Here is a 25520-nt window from a genome sequence, read left to right on the forward strand (position 1 = left end):
AAAAACAAGTTGGCGTTCTCGAGCTTAGGGAGGGAAGAAGATTGTAATACTCACAGGGCATCGTCCGTGGCCAATCGATCGAAGGAATTGGCACGTGACGAGTTGAACGTCGAATGAAATAAAATTACCATCGTAACTGCTTCTGAAAACGAAGATGAGGGGAAGACATATTTCTAACGAATACATACATGGTATAATGATGGTTTAGCGACACGCGGGTATTGACTACCGACCAGCCAGCGAGCGAGCGAGCGAGCGAGCGAATCTCCTCTTGTATCTTTTTAAAACGCGCTTCTGTGTCCGAGAACGAACGAGCATCACCGATCTCACTCAGTGACCACAGGAATGTACGTATTCGTTTGACACCCTCGCGCAACGCAGCGTTGATAAATTAAAAAATAAAAGAATCAAGCATCCGTTTTCATTTCTAATTATAATAGCGTTGGAAATATCTAAGTTTATTACATGCGTAGTTGCTGTCGTTACTAGCAAAGAACGATTGGAAACTTGCGATTCCGATATCAATAATTATTTTCACCGTTTTTTGTAAACGGAGAAATGATCGTTTCTCAAATTGTTTGATAAGAGCCGACGAATGTTTTTGAAACGTTTTTTTAACGTTGCTCTCGATTACAGTCGATCGATTCCTTAGCGACGATCGATTCTCAAAGCTGAACGCTCTTGTCGAGAAACCGGAGAGGACGGAGAGAAAAGTACGAATCGTAGAAAGCTTGCTTTAGAATCGATATCTATTACAGCCCGATACGAAGCGGAGAGAATCCGTTCCTGGATGATGATTTCGTGGCGCGGAAGTGGTAGGGGATTCGAAGATTATACTCGTTGGTTCGCAAGCCGAAAGATCAGTTTAGTTTACTATCGGTTTCGAGTCGCATCCTTACAACCCGATTTTCAATACTTTGGTTGGATCTCGCGATCGTCGGTAGCGTACGTCGATAATTGTCAGAACGGAAGAAGAAACGGGGGAGCGGTCATGCTATGTACAATAATCGTGGCGAGTCGTTGAATTGACCGAAATTCATATTGTCACCTACGCTCTTACGATTATCGCATGCGCTCGTGTATGCGCTTCGTCCATTCTTCTAGTACTAGTACATCGTTTGTAGTCAATGCTAACTAAACGCCTAATTTTACTTTATCGCTTACGAATAAACAACGGAGATAAACGAGCGTGACAACAGTGCAAATAAATTTTTAATATGTGTCTCTGAAGCGCATCGAGATATCAGTTTAGGATTCCAAGCGAACAGGTAATTACGTGTCTCAGGTGATTGATATTCGTCGTGTAAGAGAATTTCAATTGTTGATTTAAAGGTGTTGATTTAAAAAGGTGTAAAAGACCGCGATTCGCCGCGGCACAATGAACACAGAGAAAAATAAGTGTTTGACAATGAACTCGCGACCCTAGATCGTGAGCACGTGTTTCCCGTAGATACCTAACCGCTTGCGTTTACATGCGTTTATTTCCCCTACCCTCGACGAGGCTTCACGTACGATCAGTGAACTGTATAATCCCGCCGAAACCGTCGGCTTCCCGTAAAAATAACCGCGGCTAATTTCGAACCAAGGAGAACGACATGCTCTTGTCACGATGAAGTAGACCGCCTCTTTCCGTACGCCGCCGTACGTCTTTTCTTTGTTTTCTCTTCCACTCGCATGTAATCAAACCAGAACTATTCCGTTAAACACGTTACCACCTCGAGTTTACTTGAACAAATGACCAGAATGGATTCTACCTATATCTAAACGTTTACAAACAGACGCAGATCGCAGATATGAACTTGCAAACGAACAGCAGGTATGTACGTGTATTAGACTGCACGTGCTACTTGCATCCCATTTCTTTATTTTTATAACGATATTATTGAATACTGAATTTACAATTTGTCAAAGAATGGTATACAGCACTTGAGGTATAAATATCTCCAAGGAGATGATGAAGCGTCACAAAACGCGTCACGTGCGAGCGCGTTGCAGTTTGAACTATCTGTGACACCTGTGCCAGACTCTATTTCTCCATTATTCGTTGTTTCAGGGAAATCCAAACCACGGGAAACGCAGAAATTGTCAGGGAAGACGACATGAGGTACAAGGTGAGACGAAATTTCGTATTTTATACTCTCGATTGCCAGTGATGATTTATGAATCAGGTATTCGTACTCGATTCGTAATAATCAATTACTCGTATCATCAATAAGTACGTTGTTAACAAATTTTCATCAGTTTTATAATTAAAAAAATTTATAAATAAAGTGTAGCGTGTTGGAAAAAAAGTCTTGAACAATAGCGCATGCGAGTAATAAGAACTGAAGATTGTTTTGTCCTCGCGAGTCATCGAGGAACGAAGACAAAGGCTGTGTGTCTTTTGGCCTTTGTTCTTTTTTCCTGTGTCTACACCCTAATTGATTTCCATATAATATCCGTATGTAAAAGTGCTTATATTATATGCAACAAGCCCCAATGTTGCAATGTTCTTGCTCTCGACGATTTTGCACATGGACATAAAAGAGTGTCTAAAATATTTTTATCGACCCCGAAAACAGACAGAGGAAACGTGCTTCTGTGAAGTTTATGTCTCTCTGTCACATGCAGATGAAAAAAAAAGAAACTCTCCCATTCATTTTGTTTCTCTCAATCAACTCGAGTCTCATTTGGATTGTCAGTCGATTCTCATATTTCTATGATTTTACATAGTTGGAAATTTCGGTTGTCAAATGAATTAATGAACGATTTGTAATCAAAAACAAAATAAATTAAAAAGTGGCAAAAAAGGATAATAGAAGTGACGATCGTTCGACTGTGCGTTACGTGTTGCATCGCAAAGTACCTATCACGTTCACGGTCAATAACGATTCCTTTCTTTCCCGTTTTAGAGTTGACTTTTCGTCTAGCTTGCGCGAAGGAGAACTGGTATACGTTTACGCGTATTGTGAGCTTTGCTCGAGGATCACTTCGATGCCATCGTTATACAACGTTAGGTAATACGTGCGTGGTGCATTTTTTCATTGCAGATTGCGGGGTACATCTACCTTAAAATCGTGAATATTTCCATCGTGTTCGACCAACGATGTGAATAAATTTCCTATCTTTATCCATTCGGATTTTCCCAAAGTTTCCGATAGTTCCTAAAATAGTTTCGACCCACTTGAGTAAAAAAGATGAATGTAAAATTATTTCAAGACCGAAGATTGCAGAATAAGTGTCACCGATTTCAAGGTAACTCCGGAATGATTAACGCCGCAGATTAAATTCATTCATACCTAATTAGAAGATTATCTTCTCAAAGGCGTTTTTACACGTGTTCCAGCTAAATCGTAACGTGCGTAGAACACCAATGGAAATGTTCGTTCTATTTGTAGCTAGCGCGGGAGTACGCGAGAGGATACAATGTTCGAACTGTGTGCTAGCAGATTCATCTGATGCTGCGTGTTAATAAATTGCTTTTTGAGATCAACGTATACTGTGAACTCGCTTCTATCGGAAAACGCGATCAAGTTCCGATGGGAACGGATTCTCTTTCGACTCTCTAGGCTCGTCTACGCAGATTACCTTTGTGCATTCGCATTGGGTTAATCGCATTTCCTCCTTTTTTCTCCGGTGAGGCGACCATTCAACCACGTGCGTCGAATCGCAAACAGAGTGTCAATGCCTCTGATATATGTATAACAGTTTAGATTTGTCGCATGGTAGGTGACTCGACCGATGGAACAAAGAATATCCTTCTTAACTGACGCATTCTTGTCCCCATTAAAATTCAATGGAGAGAAAGATTTCGCGCGATCAAAGTAAACGACTCGTTTGCTAAATGTCTCAAGTTTCTTTATGTGTGCTAACGTAACTGGGTCAAAAAGTTCCGTCGTTCTTTTTGTATCCGAGGACAGGATTTTTATATCGAGACTACTTTGGAAAATTTTAATTTAGTCTATGTTATTCTTTTCGATTTCGTTCTATGAATAGAAGGACCGTCTTTGCCAGGCAAGAATATAGGGTAGAAGTAAGGAAATAATGTCGAGGTAATTTCACGATTCTGGGGCAAGGTGAGAGTAACGATCCTTACGCGTAACTTTATCGAAATGATACTTGGGTGATTACTTCGATCAAAGACGGATTGCGGTTGCAAAGGCAATTTTTCGTAAACGTTTTTTCATCCTCGTCCTCATTTCCGTTTTCGAACTAAGTACATACTGTTTAACGTCCTTCTTTAGCAAGGCTCGATCTTTCACGTTGTTACAGGTAAACGATCCGGACGCGGGTGACGACAAGGAAACAGGGAATGAGATTAAGAGAGATTCCATGCTTCCGTGGTAATTAGCGATTTATTCGTTTATGTATTTGTGAATTTTAATGAGAATGAGAATGAGAATTCCCGTGCTTTGGTGGTACCAAAATGATTACGATCACTCGTTATGCAATATCTTTTTCTGGAATTCTTATTTGCAGCATTTACATTCATTTGCTTAAACTTACTAGCTATACTTACCTACTGTTCGCAATAACATTTTCTGGTGAAGCAAGTGGTAACGTCGACAGCATCTAACTGTACTATTATCCATAAATGGAGAAGTTATGTTCAGTTTAAGTTCATACAAGTTTTATTGTTCGTGGCATGCTCACCTCGTCCAACCGATTATACCAGCTGCTCGGATCTTCTATTACGAATTACGACTTTACATCTCACGTGCAAAAGATGAAAGACGATCGTTTAGTTAAGTTTAGATCAAGTTGAAATTCGAATTTTATACATCTCAGGAACGTCGACTGAATTTTTATACGAGTGCGTAAAATCCGTAGTCTAACGATTACTGTACGTATGTACTTGGAGGTAGTTAAAGATGATGTTCGTCTCTCTATTTACATAAACGGGCGGTACGGACCAAGGGATGAGAACAAATTGGGTGGAAGGAAAACGAAATGGGTGATAATCGTCGGTTTCTTATCGGTAACCGTGGTTGCATTGCTCGTAACGCTGACCTTGCAAACGATCGTTTTCCGCAAGGAGGAGTACACGGAGATGTGCCAGAGCGAAGAGTGCGTGAAAACAGGTACCGCAAAATCACCGTTTCCCCTTCCTCCGCGGTTAGCCTTGCGACGTAATTGAAATATAGAGACATTTCAATATGAATTATCCTTACATAAGGATAATATGTATATGTGTGTCTGCGTTAAATCCTCCGTTTTCTCGTGATAGCGAATCAAAATGATTGATCGTTACAGCTGCTAGGATAATAGAGGCGATGAACAGGTCCGTAGATCCTTGCGAAGATTTCTACAAATTCGCTTGCGGCGGATGGATTGCGAAAAATCCTATACCACAGAGTCAAGCCTCTTGGGATCAATTGAGTCTTCTCAGAGAACAATTATTAAAAAATCTGAGGATATTGCTCGAAGAATCGGAGGAAGGAAATGAACTGAGACCAGTAAAACTAGCCAGGAGCTTGTACAAAACTTGTATAGACACGAGTATGAAAGACCAACCGAATCTATGATTATGTTTCGTCCCCGGAATCTACATGTACTTCATTAAATTAGAAAGAAGAAAGGAGTAACGAAAGTTGTTTTAGATACTGTCGAGGCCTTGGGACTGCAGCCCATTCATCAAACGCTGCACAAACTCGGTTTACCAAAAGATCCACCCTTAAAAGACGAGATCTCACCCTTAGATCTGTCCGAAGTTGCTGGACGAGCGCAAAGAACTCTGGGCTTAGATCTGTTTCTAAATTTATATATTAACGAGGATATACGAAACACCTCAAGAAATAGGATGATGGTAAACTTTGATGATCGAGATGATTCCTTAGGCCACTTGACGCGATTGGACTGACTTTAACAGTTTTCAGATGGAACAAATATCTCCAGGATTCAGCGAGCGCTATTTGTTGGATCCGTTGCTGTTCCAGTCGGAATTGATGGAATACAGGAAATATATAAAAGCTATGATCGAGCTAGCTGGCGTCAAACCGAATAAGAGTGACGACTTCGCAAAGGAAATCTTAGACTTCAGTACGAAAATCGCTAAGGTAAGCGTACTTGTTTGTGTGTCTTAATGGGACAGATATCGGTGTCTGTCGGTGTTTTATATTTTATACAGATCATGGCAACGCCGGAACAGAGACGCAGTTCGACTCATCTTATTCATGATGTAACGATCAACGACTTGCAGCAATTAACAGACTCACATGTGCAACAGGTGATAAATCGGAAGCTTGAATTACACCTTACATCATCCATCACGGAAAGACACTTAAAATTAATTAATTAATTAATCGTATTGAGTTTAGTGGAACTGGACGAGGTATTTGCAAACTGTGTTCAATAACACGAATGTGACGATAGACACCGGAGTAGACCGCGTTTTCGTCATGGATCTACACTATTTGCAAAAGTTACCCGAACTTCTAGCTACTACCCCTAACGCTACGATAGGTAAACATCCCCTAAACGAGTAACTATATATATATATGATACTCCTACTTTGTATTATAAAAAAATATACATTAACGGTTTCAGTACGATTCGTATGGTGGAGCGTTTATTCGACGGTCGCTCCCTTGACGCTACAACGATTTCGCGACCTCGGCTTTCAGTTCTCGCAAAAAGTTCTCGGCCTGAAGGAGAAGCTACCGAGATGGAAGTCCTGCACTGGGAACGCGAACGCAAACTTCGGCATGGCTCTCAGTTACGTTTATGCGCGTCGGAACTTCGATGATCGAGCTCGAAAAAAGGTTTACAAGACACACGTGATACATAATATTCCTCTTAACGAATACGTGTAAATTATACGAAAAGAAATGAAAGATGGGTGGATTTTCAGGCTTTGGAAATGTTGTTAGACATTCGAGCGGCATTCGATGAAATGGTTGTAGAGTTGGACTGGATGGATAGTGAAACGAAGGCTCGCGCTCATAGAAAATTAAATGCAATGAGACCCTTTGTCGGTATCCCGGAATGGATCAACAATTCCACGAAATTGGATAAATTTTATGAAGAGGTAAGCAGTTAACAGAGGCTTGTCTCGTTTGCGAATCATAGAAAGTACGAGGTAGAATTCTATGTTACAGATGGACGTGATACCTGGTCGATTGTTCGACACATTTTTAATGCTTACTAACGTTGCTATTAAAAAGAGCTTAAATAGTCTGCGTAAAAAACCGGACAAAGACCGATGGATAACGGCCGGCACGACGGTAAACGCGTTTTATAGCGCAACATTGAATTCAGTTAGTAAGTTTTTCAAAAATATCTCCCGAGACTATATACACTAGATATTATCTTCTATTATTCTTTAATATCCTATGATATTCATTTCTTGTTTCGCAGCTTTTCCAGCTGGTATTTTACATCCTCCGTTCTACGGAAATGGATTGGAGTAAGTATATTGTTCAGAGATGATTCCAATCTTTTAAAATATGCTGTCAGTGCTTAAGATATCGAACATATTCTTCCATAGGTCTATCAACTATGGTGCCATGGGCGCGATCATGGGACACGAGCTTACTCACGGATTCGATGATCAAGGTAAGTAAATGAATAGTGGTGGATCAAATTGGGAACTATTCGTGCACGTGTCGCAGGTCGCAGGTACGATGAAAATGGAAATCTTCGGCAATGGTGGAGTAATGAAACGTTAAAACATTATCTCGAGAAAGTTGAGTGTATAATCGACCAATATAGTAGCTATCATTTATCGGAATTGGGTAATAATTTAACAGTGAGTATCGCCCTTCTCATAGAAAAAATGAGAAATATGTCAAGGCAGGTGAGCGTAAATTGACCATATAACGAATATGTTTGATACTACTTAGGTCAATGGCTTTAACACGCAAGGAGAGAACATAGCGGACAACGGTGGAATACGAGAGGCTTACAGAGCATATCAAAGACTCAGGACTAGGAATGTTGAACGACAAAGTTTGCCCGGTCTTGTCGGATATACCCAAGAGCAATTATTTTTCTTAGGTTTTGCCCAAGTAAGTGATCACAGTTAATTTTAGGGTTTGACGTTTATTAAAAAGTCTTAATTCTTCCTAAATTAAAATATCACTCGATCTCATCGAACACATAACCGAGAACTCTATCTTCGTCGACGAGTGAAAAATCATATTCGTTACAAAATAAAAAATATCTCCAACTATTATATTTCAAACGATTCGGAGACATACCTGTATACTTAAGTGTTGTACGCAGTACACGTTGCGTGACGAATTCTTGAGAAGTATATTCCACAGGTCTGGTGCGGTAATTACACGAATGGGTCTTTGAAATCTAAACTGGTGGAGGGTGTCCATGCACCGAATCACTTCAGGGTCATCGGCACTCTATCGAACAACGTGGATTTCGCGAATGCATGGAATTGTCCATCTGGAAGTCCCATGAATCCGTCTCGCAAGTGTATTCTCTGGTAGAGTAGTATGTAGTGGTAATTAAAAGTAAGAAGTGCGTCTTTATCGAGAGCCTACGAATTTTTGTTCTTTACAAAAGACAATAGGCTCTTGCTCTGGGCTTTGCACACCGTACTATATCCGTAGTATAATTACGCGAATAGTGAAAGAGATTGCAAACAGACTGATTCGTAGGAACCAGCGTGAACTTAATGTACGCTTAAACGTGAATATTTTCTATTAGAATCTTCTGTAAATATTATACAGAATGGAAATATGACTTTTTTTTAAACTGACAGTGTGTCGAACGTCGTATCATTGTTTTTTCTTCTTTTTCTTCAGAATTGCTCTGTCTTCTGTTGTGTCCCTTTTCCTCTTATTCGAAGAAACCACTTTGTTATTTCCCATCGACATTTCCCGTGACTTCACTTGTTCTGTCATTTTTTCACTCGCTTTCTTTACTTTCTTAAAAGGTACATTATTATTTTCCTCTAAAGCAGTCAATCTCTTCTTCTTCTTCTTCTTCTTCTTCATATTCGAGACATCTTCTTCACTCTCAACGTTATTTTTATTATCCTCTTTCTTTTTCTTTTTGGGTTTACCTTCATCGATAGAATCTCCTGCTTTTTTCTTCAAGATAGATTTATTTTTTTTACCAGTTGGAACATTAGCAACCGGCTCTTCTTCTATACTTCTCTTCTTCTTTGATTTCTTCTCTGGTTTTCGACTACTGATTGATGATACCTCCCAGTCACCTTCTTTCTCAACGATCACTTCCTGACGAAGTCTAAATTTATTCGTTTTCTATAAAATATAAACAAGTGATGTTAATAAATACTTCCTTTATAAACTTTATATTTTATTAAAAGAACGTACCTCTTGTTTTTCCTCTTCTAATTTTATTTCCGTGTCTCGCGTTACATTGTCATACAGCATCGCAAGAGACAAACAGGTAATTCGAGCGCCGCAATTAACCTTTTGCAGCATATCTAATTTATGTCTACTATATCTCCATAGTTTAATTTCGCCAGAACTAGACGCAGTAACTAAGAGATCGTCCTTAAAAGCCATACATTTCACTCGTATGTCATGCGCAATCGTATCTACGGTTTCTATAGACTTTTCTAGATCATAGAACTTAATCTGACCATTCTCTAAGCCTACCGCTATTAAATCGTCTTTCAAGAATTCAACGCAAACGATCTTTGAATCGAATTTAATTTCGTTATCGACACCCGCTAATTCTACAGAATATATGTCTATTCTTTGATTCACAGCCAGCAAATATTTTTCTCCATTCGGGCTCCATTTAAGGACATTTACACTTTTAGCATCTAATTTTAACCTTGGCACTAAATTCGTGGCATACGCTTGTCTTCCCTTGACCAGATTCCACGTTCGGAGGATACCATCCGCGCCTGTGGACAATGCTATTTTTCCTGTCGGATGAACGGCCAGAGTATTAACAGCTAATCCCTTGTGAGGCTTTAACCAATGTTTTTCCATTTGCCAGTTTCCACATCGAATCGCAGCCATGGTGCCATCGTTACTGCATGTAAACAGGTGAGACGCTCCAGGGGTAAACGTGATGCAATTAACAGTGTCTGTAGAATGAATGAAAAATAATTTATTCCTTTGTACTCTCGATTTGTTTACACGTACAGAATGACTCTGTACAATTACGCGTACCGTTATGATGCATCAATCTGCCAGATTCAGCTCTACGATGTAAATCGTACAGGTAAACAGAATCGTCTGCCCCAGAGGAAGCTAGATAATGTTTTTTACTCGCAACGCTACGTATACTACTGGTGTGACTGTGAGTAGCGAAAGTCTTCTCCATTTTATACTCCTGCAAATCCGTGATTTCGTATATATTATAAATTGCGCATAAAAAAATTAAATTTCACGGATCGAACAGCACGTATTTACTACGTTGGGCATAACCCACAATGCGATAATGAAAAACGTGTTCACTTACATTTACTACATTGTTTACTTTGTAACCGAGCAAGTATTGCTCGTACGTTCCTACGACTATCTCGAATGGATCTGACGGCATGATTGGATAAAATAAACGATGTCGAACGTTGTTACTTTACTCGCCGGATCGAGTTGACGCGCACGTGCTTTCTAGAACCTGACACTTGAAACGGAACCCACGCTACTTTGCTACTACTTGGCTGACGATAGTGACGATGCAGACCGGTTGGTTGGGTTGACTGTGGTTGACGACGACGACCAACGACGACTGTTATGGTTGCGTTGCCGCTTGCTGCGAACGGTAACCAAGCCAGAGAGCAATCGAGAGATTCCTGGGTTCTTGTATAAGCTACGGTGGAATCCACGTTCGAGAATTGGCCTGTTGGTGCAGCACTTGCACAGGAATCACGAAATTCCGAGCGTGAACACTCTCGTTTCCTCTCCGTCTGTATACTTAAAACGAATGTTGCAAAGATTACGTTCGATTGTTTCTAACTGTCTATTCGAGCGTCGTTGCACGGTCGATAATTTGAGATAGAAATGGAAAGAGACGGGAGAAAGGAGAACGGTAGACTTCACCTCATGATGTGATACCTATCAACCTATCTATAAAATCCTGCGTAGCATCGTGATTGTGATGGTTCGTTCACACAGTGGACGATCGATCCGCAACAATCGCGATGCATGATCCGATGTGTTAGTAGTGAGTGTCCGTATCGTCCGTATCGCATGTGCATATATATCTATCCATGTGGCAAATTGTGGGTACACATAGAGATTTGTTGTTCCCCACGAGCCTGTTCATGGATATGTACGTTTATCGCATCCGTACAAGTTGTTCTGCATCTGAAAACCGCTGCACCTTCGGCATCGAACGTGATCTGAGTTCGTGCTGGTCCTTTGACACGATGACACGATTACGCCACCGAAACGTGATCTTTATGTGAATGAACCCCTTTAAAAAGGATCGTACGTTTTTACCGGGTGTGATTTAAACAAAACTTGCCGAACGGGAAAAACGCATCTACGAATAAACGCGATGAAGGGACCGACGAATTTTTATATCGATGCTGACTTTATTTTTTAGAAATTCACCGTAACTGGGAGTGCCGCTAGTTCGCAGTTGAACATGCTCCGAAAGGACTGGAGTGAATTTTACGTTATATGCGAAAAAAGATTGCTTCTTTACTTTTTAAAAGCAGTATGTTATACCGAACGATTTTTCATTTTGGAATTCCGAAGCGAACGTCTTTATGTAAACGACATGTGAACTCTCGATTATAGAGAGCAGAGACAATGTATCGGTGAAACTGACATGAAAATGTTCTGCGGTGTTAAGTGGCCTTTGTGATGTATTGCGAACGGTGCTTAACCTAACTTTTCGTCGACGCTTCTACACGGCGTTTTCTTGCGAGTAATGTTCTTTCGATAACGAACCTGCTGCCAAGTGATAGTAAATACTTAGCAAAGGCTTGTCATTCACTATATTATCCTCGTTTCTTCACCGACTCATCGAGCGCGAGTCTCTTTTACCCCTTTCTTACGCGTTTTTCATTTTTAGTAAAATATGTATCTGTGATCATTACTTCATAAAATCTTGGAAATGCTTTCTATGAGGAACGCTTGCGGATCGTCGCGAACGCATTACATTTAAATATACAGTATTTGTGCTTGTACGATTTAACGCGTGGTTTTATGTTTACCATGTTTGAATCAAAATTTAGGTTTATGTTCATTTTTTTCTCATTTCGTTGATCGTCATTCATTTACCTTGCAGTGTTCGTACAGCGCATAGGTCTTTCTTGATATTTGTTCTACGGATACCAATCAAATTTACCAATATACATACGTGTACATATTTTGTATCTACTTGTAACTAGTGATCTACTACCATCTCTGCAATCGTTTTCATTAGTGATGTTAATAGCCAATTTTATTATCTCATTACCGTCAAAGTTTCTCGCGTGGAAAAGTTAATTTAAATAATACGGTAACTGTGCATTCTTGCCTTTGTGCTTCTGAAGTCTCTTAGGTAGTCTTATTATTATTTGTAGTCAATGAACTGTTGGGTCAAGTACTTGTATAGTGTTTATTAGTGTAGTGTGTCGTGTACTGTGTGCCAGATTATGCCAAGTTCTGTTTTCATGGAAATTACAGAATAATTGTCATATCGGACTATGATCATGATGATATTATTGTCAAATAATAATTGTGCAACGATCAATTGCCAAGAAAGATGAAAACTTGATGAGATGGATGACAGCAAAAAGGACACATGCTCTGGGAATTAATGGGTATATGCTTTTCCTGCAGGAGACCTACAGGCAGCAGGCTGAATAATAAAATCTCAGAGCATATCGCAGTATCTGTAACACCCCTCCATGTTTGTCTGGAGGAACAAAGAGGACCAGAACTGGGCTCTTGTGAAGCCTCGGCTTGGTAGCTACAGGTAAACCTCGTGAATTACCAGAAGCTGACTCTGCTCGAGAGTTTCTATCCTTGATAAAGTGATCTTTTGTTTAAGGCAAGAAAATTATTTGACAAGCAGAAAACAGAAAAAAGGTGTGGTAAAGAAGAAGAAGTGGAGACAGAAATCATTGGAATCAGAGCAGGGGATTTGAAGTTCGGTCAGCCAAGTATGTCTAACACTATCAGTAATATGAAAATGACAAACCGTATCAAAGGGATGGTGAGCAAACATCGACGGCGTTTCACACAGGACGGTTTTGATCTCGATCTCACATGTATCTTTTTTATAATGTTCGCCGACGTTAACTGAATTCTCCAGATGTTAATGATAATATTGCTATGTTCCTTAACTATGAATATTTTACAATAGATATAAAAGAAAATTTAATAGCCATGGGTTTCCCAGCTGAGAAATTAGAAGGAGTATATAGAAATCATATAGACGATGTTGTTAAATTGCTGGAATCTAAGCATAAAGATCATTACAAAATTTACAATCTGTACGTATGGTACACGCATGTTAGTTTTAAAATACCAATTGTAATGACTCGTACGTTTCAGATGTTCTGAGAGATCTTACGATTCTAAGAAATTTAAACAGAGGGTAGCTACGTACGCGTTTGATGATCATAATCCACCGATGTTAGATCAAATCAGACCATTTTGCGAAGACGTGCACGAGTGGCTGTCGCAGCATGAAGAAAATATTGCTGTAGTTCATTGTAAAGCGGGTAAAGGACGGACAGGCGTAATGGTGTGTTGCTATCTTCTTCATACTAAACAATTTTCCACTGCCACAGACGCCCTTAACTACTATGGAACTCAACGGACGCTCGATAGGTGATTAAACTTTGATTTATTTCCGGTTCCGTGCAATTACATTTAATCGATTGTTCATTATTCAGGAAAGGGGTGACAATACCTTCACAGAGGAGGTATGTGCATTACTACGCGACTCTCGTACAAGAAGGGTTAAATTATCAACCAGTTACGTTGTTATTACGGAAGATACAATTGGATCCAGCACCCATCTTTCACGGAGGTCAAGGATGTAAGTATCGGCAGATATGAGAAATGAGTTAAACGACAAATGGGATTACACGCTTAGTTTTTATGCATTCTAGATTTGCATTGCGTTATATCAGAATCGAAAAAGAAGGTATTTAGCTCGGAGATAGTGGAAGTGCGGAAAGGAATGAGCACTGTGAGTATTTCTTTGACACACAGCGTGGCATTGACCGGAGATATACGAGTGGATTTCTTTAACCGGCCAAAAATGAAGCGAAAGGTACATTCGATTACGTGTTTCGCAAAGTTACAGCAAAGTACGTGCATTGTTACAAAGAGACCGACACATTTCGATTCGTCTGCGTAGGAGAAGCTATTTCATTTTTGGTTCAATACGTTTTTTGTGCGGGACTACTTAACGCCGGAATACGATAACGGGGAGTTACCAGTCGAGCGATCGACGAGGGCATTGAGTTACGATGGTGCAACTATGGAATTACCGATGGTCATACCACCCATGAAACCCAGAACCGGGTCGCTAGCTACTCTCGGACCTATGCCACCTACTCTTCTTTTAAGTATAGATAAATGGGGTTTGGACGACGCACATAAGGATATACAACATAAAGTGTATAGTGAAGATTTTAAAGTAAGTCCAAGTTCTTTTTTCCCTTGTCATTCAATCGGTGTTTCGTACGAATATCTTCATGTTCATGTCGATCGATCGTTTTTACAGGTTAGCTTATTTATGCATCGTATGGGTGGTAGTATATCGCAGGCGGTACCGGCGACGGCGGATGGGACAAAAGAGGGTATAGAAATAGAAATCGACAGACCAGACAGTCCGAGCGAATCGAGCGATGGAGACAGCAGCGATTCCGACTCGACCGGGGATTCATCCGGTGACGAGGACGGTGAATCTGGTGAGTCTTCTGCATCTCTGATGGTGAATCACCATCATCTTACACACAGCAGTAGCCGTACACATGTTAGTATTCGCCAACGAGCTAGTCTCAGAGAAACTGCGAAGGGTTTACTTTCGTGTGGGGATAAAAGTAGAAGTAGTCACCGGCAAAACACTGGCAACGTGAAACGTTCTTCCGCTCTCGTACGTTCAGCCACTTTAGATACATAACAACGTTTTATCTGTACGTTTCATATACACACGCATATGTTCTATTATACTTTGTACTTAAAACGATGAGTTCTCTGAACTGGTATTCGAGCTTTACAACAAGAGTTTATGTGAAAACGAATAGTTCGTACTGTTAATTACTCCTTTGTCATGCCAGCATGAAAAGAAAATAGCATTCAATCCGATGTCAAATGCATAGATTTTACTTAACGTCCTCTATTGCATAGTATCCTGCGTGAAAAATATTTCGGTTGGACATTTATCTTATTTTGTTTCCAAGGTACCAAAGTTTCAGTTCGAGCTGTCGACTTTACGTTTCGCACAAAATTTTTCAGTTGACCGTGCGTCTAATAGACGATGTGAAAAGTTCTGTTATTCCGAGACGATTAAGAAGAAATTGGAATTTTTTATCGTACTTTGCTTAGTGTATATTTGTTGCAAAATATTATATTAAGAAGTTCCAGTATTCAAGTGGTTACATTTTCATTGTTTAGTAAGAGTTATTATTGGATATTTATTTCTGATTATCTGAAGAAAAAAAAAAAAAAAAAAAACGAACCTGTCTACATATTAATGATCGTTATATATGTGTTTACTTTTCATTAAACTTTTAAAGTATTTCGCTTCAGTGGCTGTTCGAAATTGTGGAATTTGTTGTACATGTATCATGTCGTAAAAGGAAATATTATTTTCTACATTCGTAGGATTATTTAATAACATACTATGTGTGTCAGCAACTAGTGTACATATTTGTTTTAGAATTTTACAATAAAATCAATTTTGTAATAGATAATTGACCAATATAATAGGATGTAGAAATTTAATCGTAACAGTTCGGTCTTACTCCGACTGTTCATGGCAGAGAACGGTTTAAATAACGTTTACATGTATAGGAAATTTCATTTTCTCGATCTTTTTAGGAATATGTTAAACGATTAACAGGCTGTGCGATTTTCTATACTTTTATCCTCTTTGATATCTAGTAAAAGATTCTCATATTTGATATCGAAATACACTTAATCTCTATTAAGCTAACGCGTCCTATTGATTAAATTATCATATATACGAACATTTAACAATTGCTCGATTGAGCAATATTAACTCAGTTAGATTTTGGACGTTTGTTCTTTTACGTCAATAATAACGATCTTTTGTTTTATATTTTTAAAATCACGATACCTAGAATCGATGTGAAATCTAAGAAATTTTAGTGAAATTACATAAAATTCAGTTTTAATCAAGCGGTCTTAAAACTGACATTTTATGCCGATTCGTTGTTTCCTTGTATAATTAATCATTCGTACACGATTCGAATTTAATTCGAAGATCATTCATCGAGTTCGAAACTTGCGATTACGAATAGGTATGTACATATGTATGTAGGTATATGTATACGCATCGCGTATTAATTTTACGAGAGCAAGACTTGGAAAATCGGTATGCAAAGTACTGGAAAATTCAACGGTAAACGGGATTAGGTGTTGAGAAGATTTTTTACTTTTCGGGAAAAATCGTACTGCGTGTTTTTTTTTTATAGTTCCTTTTTGAATTTCTTCACCTTGTTAGATCGAAGTATATGTACTTATACGTACGTAATTAGTTTTGACGTGCATGAGTATGCGAATGTCTAGGCGAGTCTGGTGGATTATTGTTGTCTGAAACGCAAGTGTAATCGAGGTTCTATCCATCTTGTCTTTCGGTGTATATTTAAGTACATACGTATACGAAACGAATAATGAATTCTGATTTTTAGCTTTACTCTTGAATTTTTATATGCATGTTAGTAGCTCGTATGTTGTAGTTGTTGGATATCTGTAATATATGAAATTCTGATACACAGCATCTCTAAGTACTATCTACACATCCTGTAACGATTATTTTGTGATACTATTATAATTATTAATCAAATATCGTTGCTATATCTTTATATGTACTCTTGTTCTTATTACTAATCATCATTATTGTTATCATTATCATGGACTTCATATCATCATTACTACGACCACCTCCGTTATTATCATCATTATTATTTTAATAATTATTATATTATATTTTATTATTATAATTATATTTTATTATAACTATTATACTATTATGTCCAACATTGCTACTGCTGTTTTATTGTTATGTTCAATATCACCATCAGAGACAATTTTATTATTATTATTATTATTATTATTATTATTATTATTATCATTATTATTATTATTATTATAAATAAAAGTTAGCGGTTTTTAAAATCGTAGTCTTATATTGCAAGAAAGATGTACTCCTGTAACAAAATATTTTAAGGAAGTTATTATAAGTACACGCATCACAGTTTATATGAAAGTAGTTATATTTTAGTATTTTCTACTTCCGTCTTCCGATTCTCTATGTAGTTCAGACTTCTCTTTCGAAACTATTATCTATATTTATAAGATTTTTTTTTGTTTCTTTTAACGCTCGCCCACTACTACTGGTTCCCCGCTCCTCCCCTCTCTATGTTTCTACTACTTATGTATTATCTTCCCTTTCCACCGATATATAATAAAACATGTGTCTACATGGTTTGCAATGCTTATTTCTTGTACATTTCCTTATTTTACGGGAGGACCACGAAGCGCTTTGACTCGTCAATCTTTGGCTCAAAAGTTGTGCGTATTGGAAGCACATTGTAAAATGATAATCACACATGACTGCCTCTCTGGGATCTCGTTGGAATCTCTTGCGCTTACTTTTTCCACTTTGACGACCTTTTCTTCTTGCGTGTCTGTCACAATGTACGGTATATAGTTTAGCGAACGCGTATCTTGGAATGTGCTTCCGTGGGATACAAAGTTTGAGCTTATCGAGTCATGTTACAGCTGCGAAACGGAATCTCCTCTGTTTCATTCATTTAGATCTGTAGAGTATTCAATTTTCCTATTTGACTACTCTTTCTTGCTAGAGTGTTATTAGGAAGCATCTCGAATAATATTCTCTGGTTTCAGTGAATGCTGTACATCTTGATATTTAATCGATGCATTGGCTTTATCGTTTCCTCTCCCTCTTTCGCATGTAGGTACACTGGCAAACATATAAATAGGTGTACATACGAGATTGAAGAATCGTTTATCATCTCTTAATTACAAGAAACTTATTATCAGGCCAGCTAGGAATTACAATCTCTAATCAAGTACTCAACCGATACTGTTTTCTCCTATTTATGTGCTTGCGACTGTGCGAGGTAAAACGCGACGAACTTGATCACGGCGGTGGAGTGTTGAGTAGCCTGCGACCGATTCGCATATTTGAGCTATATTCGCAAAGTGAGGAACTTTTTGTAAGAATACGTGCGTGAACGACGAACGGCAGTGAGCAAAAGAAAAGAAACGAGAGAGGACAGTTCCCACTTCGTCCTCCCTCGCACTGTGTACACCTTAGATCGTAATATCGCTGTTAAGAATTGTTTTATGTGAAACGATGTGCACCTACTGACCAAATGCGTCTCTTCTGTATGTCTGTTCACCGACTAGTGGACATGGACCAGCGCGTTGGACGATACCGGCTTCTCTCAGATGGTGGAATGATAGACGTTTTGTGAGTCCGTCGCGCCGATCATCGTCGTGTCGTCCCTCTGCTGCATATTCTGCAATCCGAACGCCGTCGCGCTGCGCCGTTCGCGCGGACGTTACAAACTCGACTACCGCCGTCTCTTTATTATTATTATTATTATTATTATTATTATTATTATTATTATTATTATTGTTGTTGTTAACACCATCGATGATCGCTCGAGCGTTACGCCGATCGACTACATACAAACACACACACACACACACACACACACACACACACACACACACGCGCGCGCGCGCGCGCGCGTACATAAACGAGACAGCATACAGTGATCGTGTCCTTTCTACGACTACCGCTGTTAGATCGTGCATGCGTTAGATTACGCATAACGAATAGATTCGACGAGCGAAAGCAATGTTTATATCGACGCAGAAACTTCGAAGGTTCGACCTCTCTTTTCTATTGACAACGTTTTAATAGCTTCCGTTTTGGAGATTCTTTAGCAAATCGTTTTAACTCCACGACGATGGGTTGCGTCTTATGCATAATTGAGCGTAAATACGAACGAACGTTTAGTTTATAATATTTTATAAGCATCATCGAAGAACTGGAAATTCTCTGAACGGGGTGTCATTGAAGTTGTTTTGAAAAGAAACAAAGCTGCGCGTTGTGGGTCGAAGAGACGAATGTAAGCTTTAAGGAGAAGTTCCAAGTTCGTGTGTAACAAGGATGACTCGCGATTTGTATAACGCGTATCGTGGGCTCGTCGAGGGATTAATAACGATATCGACGTTATCATTCCTTGCGAAGCTACTGAGATTTTTAGCCGACTTTTAGTCCCGGGTACTTGAGAGTATATGGAACTTCGGCCACAGTGTTTGAACGGATGTAGCCGTGCTGGACCATAGGCCGAGAAAGAGAAAGTGTGTTTATATAGATTACGGATCCAGATAGGAGTAATACGCTGTAAAAAGGAGCAAGATTATTTTCGTAACGTTAAATAAATTGTAAGTCAATAAGAACGATAATACGACAAGAGAACAACAGTATCAGCAATATTCCAGGAGAGCCATCACGACGACGACGACGACGACAACGACGGTGGTTTTCTTCCCGTTTTGACGACGGTCATGTTTGTTCGATGAGTTCCCTTTTCTTATCATCGAATCGATACAGGCTGCGTTTCATTTTACGAGTAATTTCTGTGATTCTCTGTCACGCCGTCGTCGGTACGATAATTTATATATCAGTAGGTTTTCCAGTCGTTGCAAATTTTCCGAAAATAGTGTATACACGTGACGAATAATCCTATCTGACGAATCCTGCGATCGAATACTTGTGCGCATGAAGAAAGGGAATGTACCGAAGCGAGAACGTAAATAAGAAAAAAAAAAAGGCGGGGGGAAAAACGAGACGCGCGATGTACAGTGTATCATCTTTAAATCGTTGAGATATTACATAAGTAACAAGAATTTGCCAGTGTAATCTTCTGTTTTGACTTACTGCGCATAAAGATCTACGCTCGCTATTAAAAAAGAGTGAAGATTTTTGTCAAAGACTTTCCGATGAGTGGAAATATAGAGCTGAACGAATGGAGGAGGGATCTCAGTTTAATTTCTGTTCCTCTGTATTCTACGAATGGGGATATTAAACAGCCGCTTGCCATCGAGCTGATTTTTTACGGCCGTTGTTCGTTTATGATACCGAAGGCTCGAATCGCAATGACGGAATAAATCTAGGTATCTGACATCTAGGATGACTATGCTGTTGTTTTCTTTTAAAAAACGTTTGTAGTACCAAACTCTGGTAATGTGGATGATTTGTCGGTAGCGCGAATTCTTTCGATTTGTTAGCACGTACGCATGCAACAAGTATCGTTTCTGACGCCGTCCTATCCTAACTCATAGCTCTAAATCGCGATACGATAGTCTACAACTCGTTGCAGTTTCAGTTTGTTCAATATAACGCTTTTGGAACAAAGTATTTACTCCTTTGCACTCGGGGGATATTTCGAATTATCTAGCATAGATCTCAATCGTGACGCCTAGATTTATCCGTGAATGTTGCGCGAGATTCATCATTAAAATTTGAAACACGCGACATTCGTGTTTGTTGTCTGCTCGTTTCCCAAAACTTTTTTTTACCTCATTGACGAGTTACGAAATTTCTTTGGGAATCGGTACGATGATATCGTGTTGCCCTGCGAAATTCGACCGCTTCGTATGAAACGCGTCGAAGACAGTTTCCGTAATCTCGCTTCCTGAATTGAAACTCGGAACTAATAAGTAATTTGTAATCACATGTGTTTCATATTCTTTTCGTCATCGGAACGAGGTTTACGATTAGAAGAGTGAATGGAAAAAGGGTCTGAGAAAAACGAGAGAGAGAGAATGCGCGTGCGTGAGGGAAGAAGAGAGTACATATGCGAGTACGTGTGTGCGTGGGGGAAAATAGCACGAAGCGGACCGCATAAATGTTCGCGTTTATCTCTAATAGCAAGATTCGGATTTATCTTGAACGGATTAGTAAATTTACCTCGCTCGCGCAGACTAATATTATAAAATTAGTCACACCTATGGTTCGTCGAACTTTAACCGTTAAACTTGCTAGCAATCGTTGCGATACCTACGTTTTTTACCCGCTGAAAAGTAAACGAAGATGAAGGTAAACTTACTAAATACGTTTTCTCTCACCCACCCAATAAATAATTACGACGGGATACGCGTATGTACGGCGTATGTACTGTACGTATAATTGTTACTCCGTGTGACGTACACGCTTTTCGAACACGTATTTTTTCTTCGTAAACGAAGCTCATGAAATACAGTTTTTTATAAGTGAAACACCTCTTTAAAATTAACTTTTATATGATTCATGCGGAATGTTCAAAATATAAATAAGATGCATTATTTTCTCTGTGATATTGTATACGAATATATATATAATTATCCACACATTTTCATCCTCCTTCCAAATTAATTATCTATTTAAAAATAAAAAGAAACGACAGAAAATTAGTTAATCGAGCATCGGAGGACGCAAGTAGAACATTTCCTCCTTTATTCTTTACACGATTGTTTTTTCGTTGTCATACTTTCGCTGCTCTGCTATTTCTGAAAAATTCTCCTCGACGCTCGAATCTCTTTTTAACAATCATTTTTGTTTGTTCCTATGATACATCCTAGGAAACACCCTGCATACGGTAGGAAACGAGGAGAACCGAGATCCTTGCCAGTCGCAATCGCAGAAATTAAAATTCTTTTACACAGGTAAGAATGCATCCGGTCATTTATTATTATTATTATTATTATTCGAAAATTCTAGTAGTATAGTTCTCGTTGTACTTAGGACGGCTGGCGAATTTATTCTCATTTCGCGAGCCGCGTTCGTATCTAAGCACCAATTTTTCAGCATCCAGTTTACATTGTAATTCACGGCTGACTCTGCTTACAGGGGAGTCGACGTATTTGTGATTTTCGAACTATAAACCGACTCAACGAGGATCGATAGGAGTTAAAACTTCTTCCCAGAAACTCTCGGTCCATCCAACGACTCATCGTTTAATCGTGAACGAAAATCAATCAATCGATGAACAACAAATTCTTGCTGCGCCTGCGTATCTTCTTAATTGCTGGTACAATTTTATGCTTTTTGCGTTTCTCTTTCTCTTTTCCCCTCCGTCATCCCGACCTCTTTTTCTCTTTAGTCGTTTTTATTGGATTTAGGATCGTTCGTTTACGTAGTAATTTTTAAGAGAAAAAAAGGACAGCGAGATCGTTTCTGGCGAATCACTGCAGGAAGAGACTGATCATGAGTGAAGAGAGAGAAGAGACGCGATTCTTGAGACGTTCACGTTGTATTCGTACTATCAGCGTTAGCTGTTTTTCTTTTTTGTAATTCCTTGCAACTCTCTATCTGCTCTTGTTTCCGCTTTCTTAACTTGCAATGAAATTCTTTTTATACTCCTAATTGACGTACAATGATTTTATTCGCACCGCGAGAGTGCATCGGTTTTAAATATATGATTTGACACTGTTTCTTGCTTATGTTCGAGCGATAGTTTTATTGTAGCTCCATGAGCGAGTCGCGTTCGTCCAACAAGATTATATTTTATATTGCGTTAGGATCGTAGTTAGCAATTTATATCGTTTCTCATTTCGCGGTAGATCTCGATCCTGTAGCTTGTTTCACTGAAGCGTTACAAGATTTATCGTCGAACTGGCGTTTTTTTTTTTTAAAAACGATTCGATAAAGCGTTTAATTTGAATGCTTTAAAAATTATCAAACCGTAGTTGAAAATACTTGGAGGTGACGAGAGACGACGCGTAGACGTTTCTTAGAACGCGGGTCGCGTGTCGTCGGGGGTGAAACTTTTAAATGTAAGTTTAATTGCAGTAAAGACTATTTATAGCGATTTTTCAATATTCTCAAACACAGGAAGTACAAAGTAACACGAGAGGATCTCAGACTTTTCGAAATGTAATTGCGTTTGGTTTTTAAGAATGCGTAATGATTAAGATATTTTGTATAATCGTTGTTAAGTGATTAGTTCGTTAAAAAAAAAAAAAAAAAGGAGTATTAGGCGTATTGTGCTGACGTTTCGTCGATCTCTTACAATGTCGCCGGTCAGCTGACGCGTGAAGAAAATAATGAAATTAGGAATATGCCAGGCGACGTACGAGCGCGCGATTAAATATAACGTTGCATTAATATTCTCGAATATTCTTCGACATGACTGAACTTTATTTCAAATACGTTGAATGTGTTGTTTGTGTTACAAAATATTCCAAATACAACGCAAGTATTTACACTCATGACGTAGCGTACGATTGTTAAAAATGCAAAAAACAACGCTGTCGTTAAATACGTTCGAACGTAAAAAAAGTATCGCGGCTACAATTGATTTTTGCGTCTGATTTTTACAATATTTACATAGACGGCTCCAGATAATTGGAATATTTGGTAGCGACGAATATTTTTTAAAAACAAGTTATATTACAATATGTAAAGGAAAATATCGTACAATACAATAGAAAGGTACAAGTACTTTTCGTACAATACAATATTTCATCCAACGCGAGAGAAATATCTTAATTTTGAGTTGTCAGCGAATTTGGCGAGATGTTGAAATGAAATCGGTTTGTACACGTCATGGTACGAGGCTGCGTCTTTTATACTGTTTTACCTTCCTCTGCCTCTTCCCCGGCTAAAACCGCCTCTTCCACGACCGGCAACTTTACCTTTTGGTGGCGGCGATTTCGGTCTGAGAGCTTCGATACGTTCGGTGCAACCGGTGGTTATCTGACCGCTCGCGAAATAGCTCGTATACAGGTCCGCGTTAAAATTCGTGTTAGTCAGTTCGGGTCCTACCGTGAGCCATCCCGGTCGGATTGTACTGTCTCTACCGAACAAGTGCAACCTGTATATGATGAAAAATGCGATTATTCTTTGGCGTCCATAATAGAACAGAATTAACTAGATTGCCAGCTATCCTTTACTTACCGCCGTCGACCAAGGCAGAAGTGTTCAATTATGTGGAAGATCTCGACGGGCTTTTCTATAGAACCGTAATCAGGCTCCTCTGATATGATCAGATCTATGTCGACATTGGCGTGAATAAAATCACCGTCCGTAGATCGTCTCACTGTTCCCTTAATGCCCATCAGACAATGTTCCTTAGTCCTTTGAAGAACGGCCTTACTGTCCAAGTTCTTACTGTGTCCTGGATTATTGATGTTGGTCCTGATCCAGCATATGTCCTCGCACCGTCTGAAGCCCCATTTACGAAGACAAAAACGGCCCATGTCTAATCCATCGCTACTGCCACACCAAAGGAACACGAAGCTCCGATTGGCTGCCACTTCGCCGATATCCAGTTCCATTATCTGTCAAATTATTTTTTATACAGTCCTTTTCCTCGCAAGTTCATTAGTTATGTATTTACCTGATCCCAATTCCATAATTGGACGTTCGTTGCGCCGCAGGTCCGCTGATACTCCTCCAACGGTGGCTCGATCAAAATTACGTCAAATTTACAATTAAGTTCTTTTAAATTATACGTGGACAAGTCGGTCTTTAAGTACATCGGTGGTGTCGCAGTTTCTGCGATCAAATCGTCTTTCAACTTAATCAGTTCCCGTAGCTTTGGATATTCCTCGAACCTATCAGCGAGACCGACGTCTCGGATAAAGTTTTGTGGTCTCTGACCAGTGTCAATGAAGTGCTGACAGTAATCATTGTGTGGATTCGATGATTGTGTTCCCTTGAATCATATTCAATGTTATTCTCATGAAATCTGAAATCAAAACTTGTGAATTTGAGCTCGTTTACCTTCAAAAATGTTGATGAATCCTTGTACACAATTTCGTCAGTAGGGACAGTTTCATTCTTCGAATCTTTAATGCCATTCTCGGTTTTCTCCGTCACCGACTTCAACTTTTTCGTATGCGCGTCATAGATGTCGGTTCCTAGGATCTGTCTCAGCTCGTCTACACTCGATACGCCTAGCTACTCGGAGAAAACGAATGCTTTTAGCTTACAGTTCCATAACCTGCACGATGCGAAGCACCGACGTTAGATTCGTTCTCACCGTTTGTGCGAGTAGCTTCTTTCGCTTTTGCGAACGTTCACGAAGGGTCTGAAGCATTTTTTCATTAATTATTTTACTGCTGTACTCGAAACACTATCGTACACTTATCATTCCAACGGGAGTTCTCCCATCGTTTATAATTTTGTTTATCTTCCCCGATAGGACTGGGAAGCATATTTATACGGTTCGAATTTTTATCCGCTTCGCATGTAGGAATTGCGAATGGATTTCGAAAATCGTATACTCTTTACAACTAACACGAACCGACGAAAACAAAATATGTATATATTTACATTTCCATTCGCACCATTGCTACATGACCGCTACCGTTACCGTTTCGGATCAAGCGAACGGCGAACGGCGAACGAGCGCATCGCGAGCAGATTGATCTATGACGACC

General features: G+C 39.3%; 4 protein-coding genes across 13 annotated transcripts; 2 read left to right on the forward strand and 2 right to left on the reverse strand.

Annotated features, from left to right (window-relative positions):
- Positions 1–884: 884 nt before the first annotated feature.
- On the forward strand, positions 885–9134 carry LOC108628102 (neprilysin-4). Of its 6 annotated transcripts, XM_026816567.1 has the most exons (18): positions 888–1268; positions 1779–1816; positions 2054–2111; positions 4252–4322; positions 4882–5060; positions 5233–5478; positions 5580–5785; positions 5856–6035; positions 6107–6205; positions 6297–6441; positions 6526–6740; positions 6830–7006; positions 7077–7239; positions 7336–7384; positions 7466–7533; positions 7590–7726; positions 7821–7985; positions 9056–9134. In XM_026816567.1, exons 2-18 carry the CDS (start codon positions 1794–1796, stop codon positions 9065–9067), a joined length of 2193 nt encoding a protein of 730 aa, XP_026672368.1. In that variant the 5' UTR covers positions 888–1268; positions 1779–1793; the 3' UTR covers positions 9068–9134. The 6 variants fall into 6 exon arrangements, 5 of the variants coding, with proteins under 5 accessions (XP_026672368.1, XP_017885295.1, XP_026672365.1 ...); XR_003389631.1 differs by lacking the exon at positions 9056–9134 and having other exon boundaries at positions 885–1268; positions 7077–7235; positions 7821–7912; XM_018029806.2 differs by lacking the exons at positions 1779–1816; positions 9056–9134 and adding an exon at positions 8244–8692 and having other exon boundaries at positions 893–1268.
- Positions 8687–10959, reverse strand: LOC108628142 (p21-activated protein kinase-interacting protein 1-like). Its single transcript, XM_018029882.2, has 4 exons — positions 10378–10959; positions 10086–10248; positions 9273–10000; positions 8687–9200 (listed from the first exon to the last, which is right to left on the reverse strand). Exons 1-4 carry the CDS (start codon positions 10456–10458, stop codon positions 8712–8714), a joined length of 1461 nt encoding a protein of 486 aa, XP_017885371.1. The 5' UTR covers positions 10459–10959; the 3' UTR covers positions 8687–8711.
- On the forward strand, positions 10954–23683 carry Pten (phosphatase and tensin-like protein). Of its 5 annotated transcripts, XM_018029853.2 has the most exons (10): positions 10954–12828; positions 12888–13123; positions 13219–13348; positions 13410–13688; positions 13754–13899; positions 13973–14136; positions 14224–14505; positions 14593–14779; positions 21717–21800; positions 21985–23683. In XM_018029853.2, the coding sequence occupies exons 1-10, from the start codon at positions 12761–12763 to the stop codon at positions 22002–22004; spliced, it is 1596 nt and encodes a 531-aa protein (XP_017885342.1). In that variant the 5' UTR covers positions 10954–12760; the 3' UTR covers positions 22005–23683. The 5 variants fall into 5 exon arrangements, with proteins under 5 accessions (XP_017885342.1, XP_017885350.1, XP_017885324.1 ...); XM_018029861.2 differs by lacking the exons at positions 21717–21800; positions 21985–23683 and adding an exon at positions 18489–21452; XM_018029835.2 differs by lacking the exons at positions 21717–21800; positions 21985–23683 and having other exon boundaries at positions 10954–11832; positions 12693–12828; positions 14593–16920.
- Mettl14 (methyltransferase like 14) lies at positions 23254–25483 on the reverse strand. The gene is made up of 5 exons (XM_018029897.2): positions 25121–25483; positions 24862–25038; positions 24476–24793; positions 24034–24416; positions 23254–23950 (listed from the first exon to the last, which is right to left on the reverse strand). The coding sequence occupies exons 1-5, from the start codon at positions 25175–25177 to the stop codon at positions 23713–23715; spliced, it is 1173 nt and encodes a 390-aa protein (XP_017885386.1). The 5' UTR covers positions 25178–25483; the 3' UTR covers positions 23254–23712.
- Positions 25484–25520: the final 37 nt, after the last annotated feature.

Source organism: Ceratina calcarata, unplaced genomic scaffold, assembly GCF_001652005.2.
Source record: "Ceratina calcarata isolate Rehan_Ccalc_2016 unplaced genomic scaffold, ASM165200v1 scaffold127.2, whole genome shotgun sequence".
Lineage (NCBI taxonomy): Eukaryota > Metazoa > Arthropoda > Insecta > Hymenoptera > Apidae > Ceratina > Ceratina calcarata.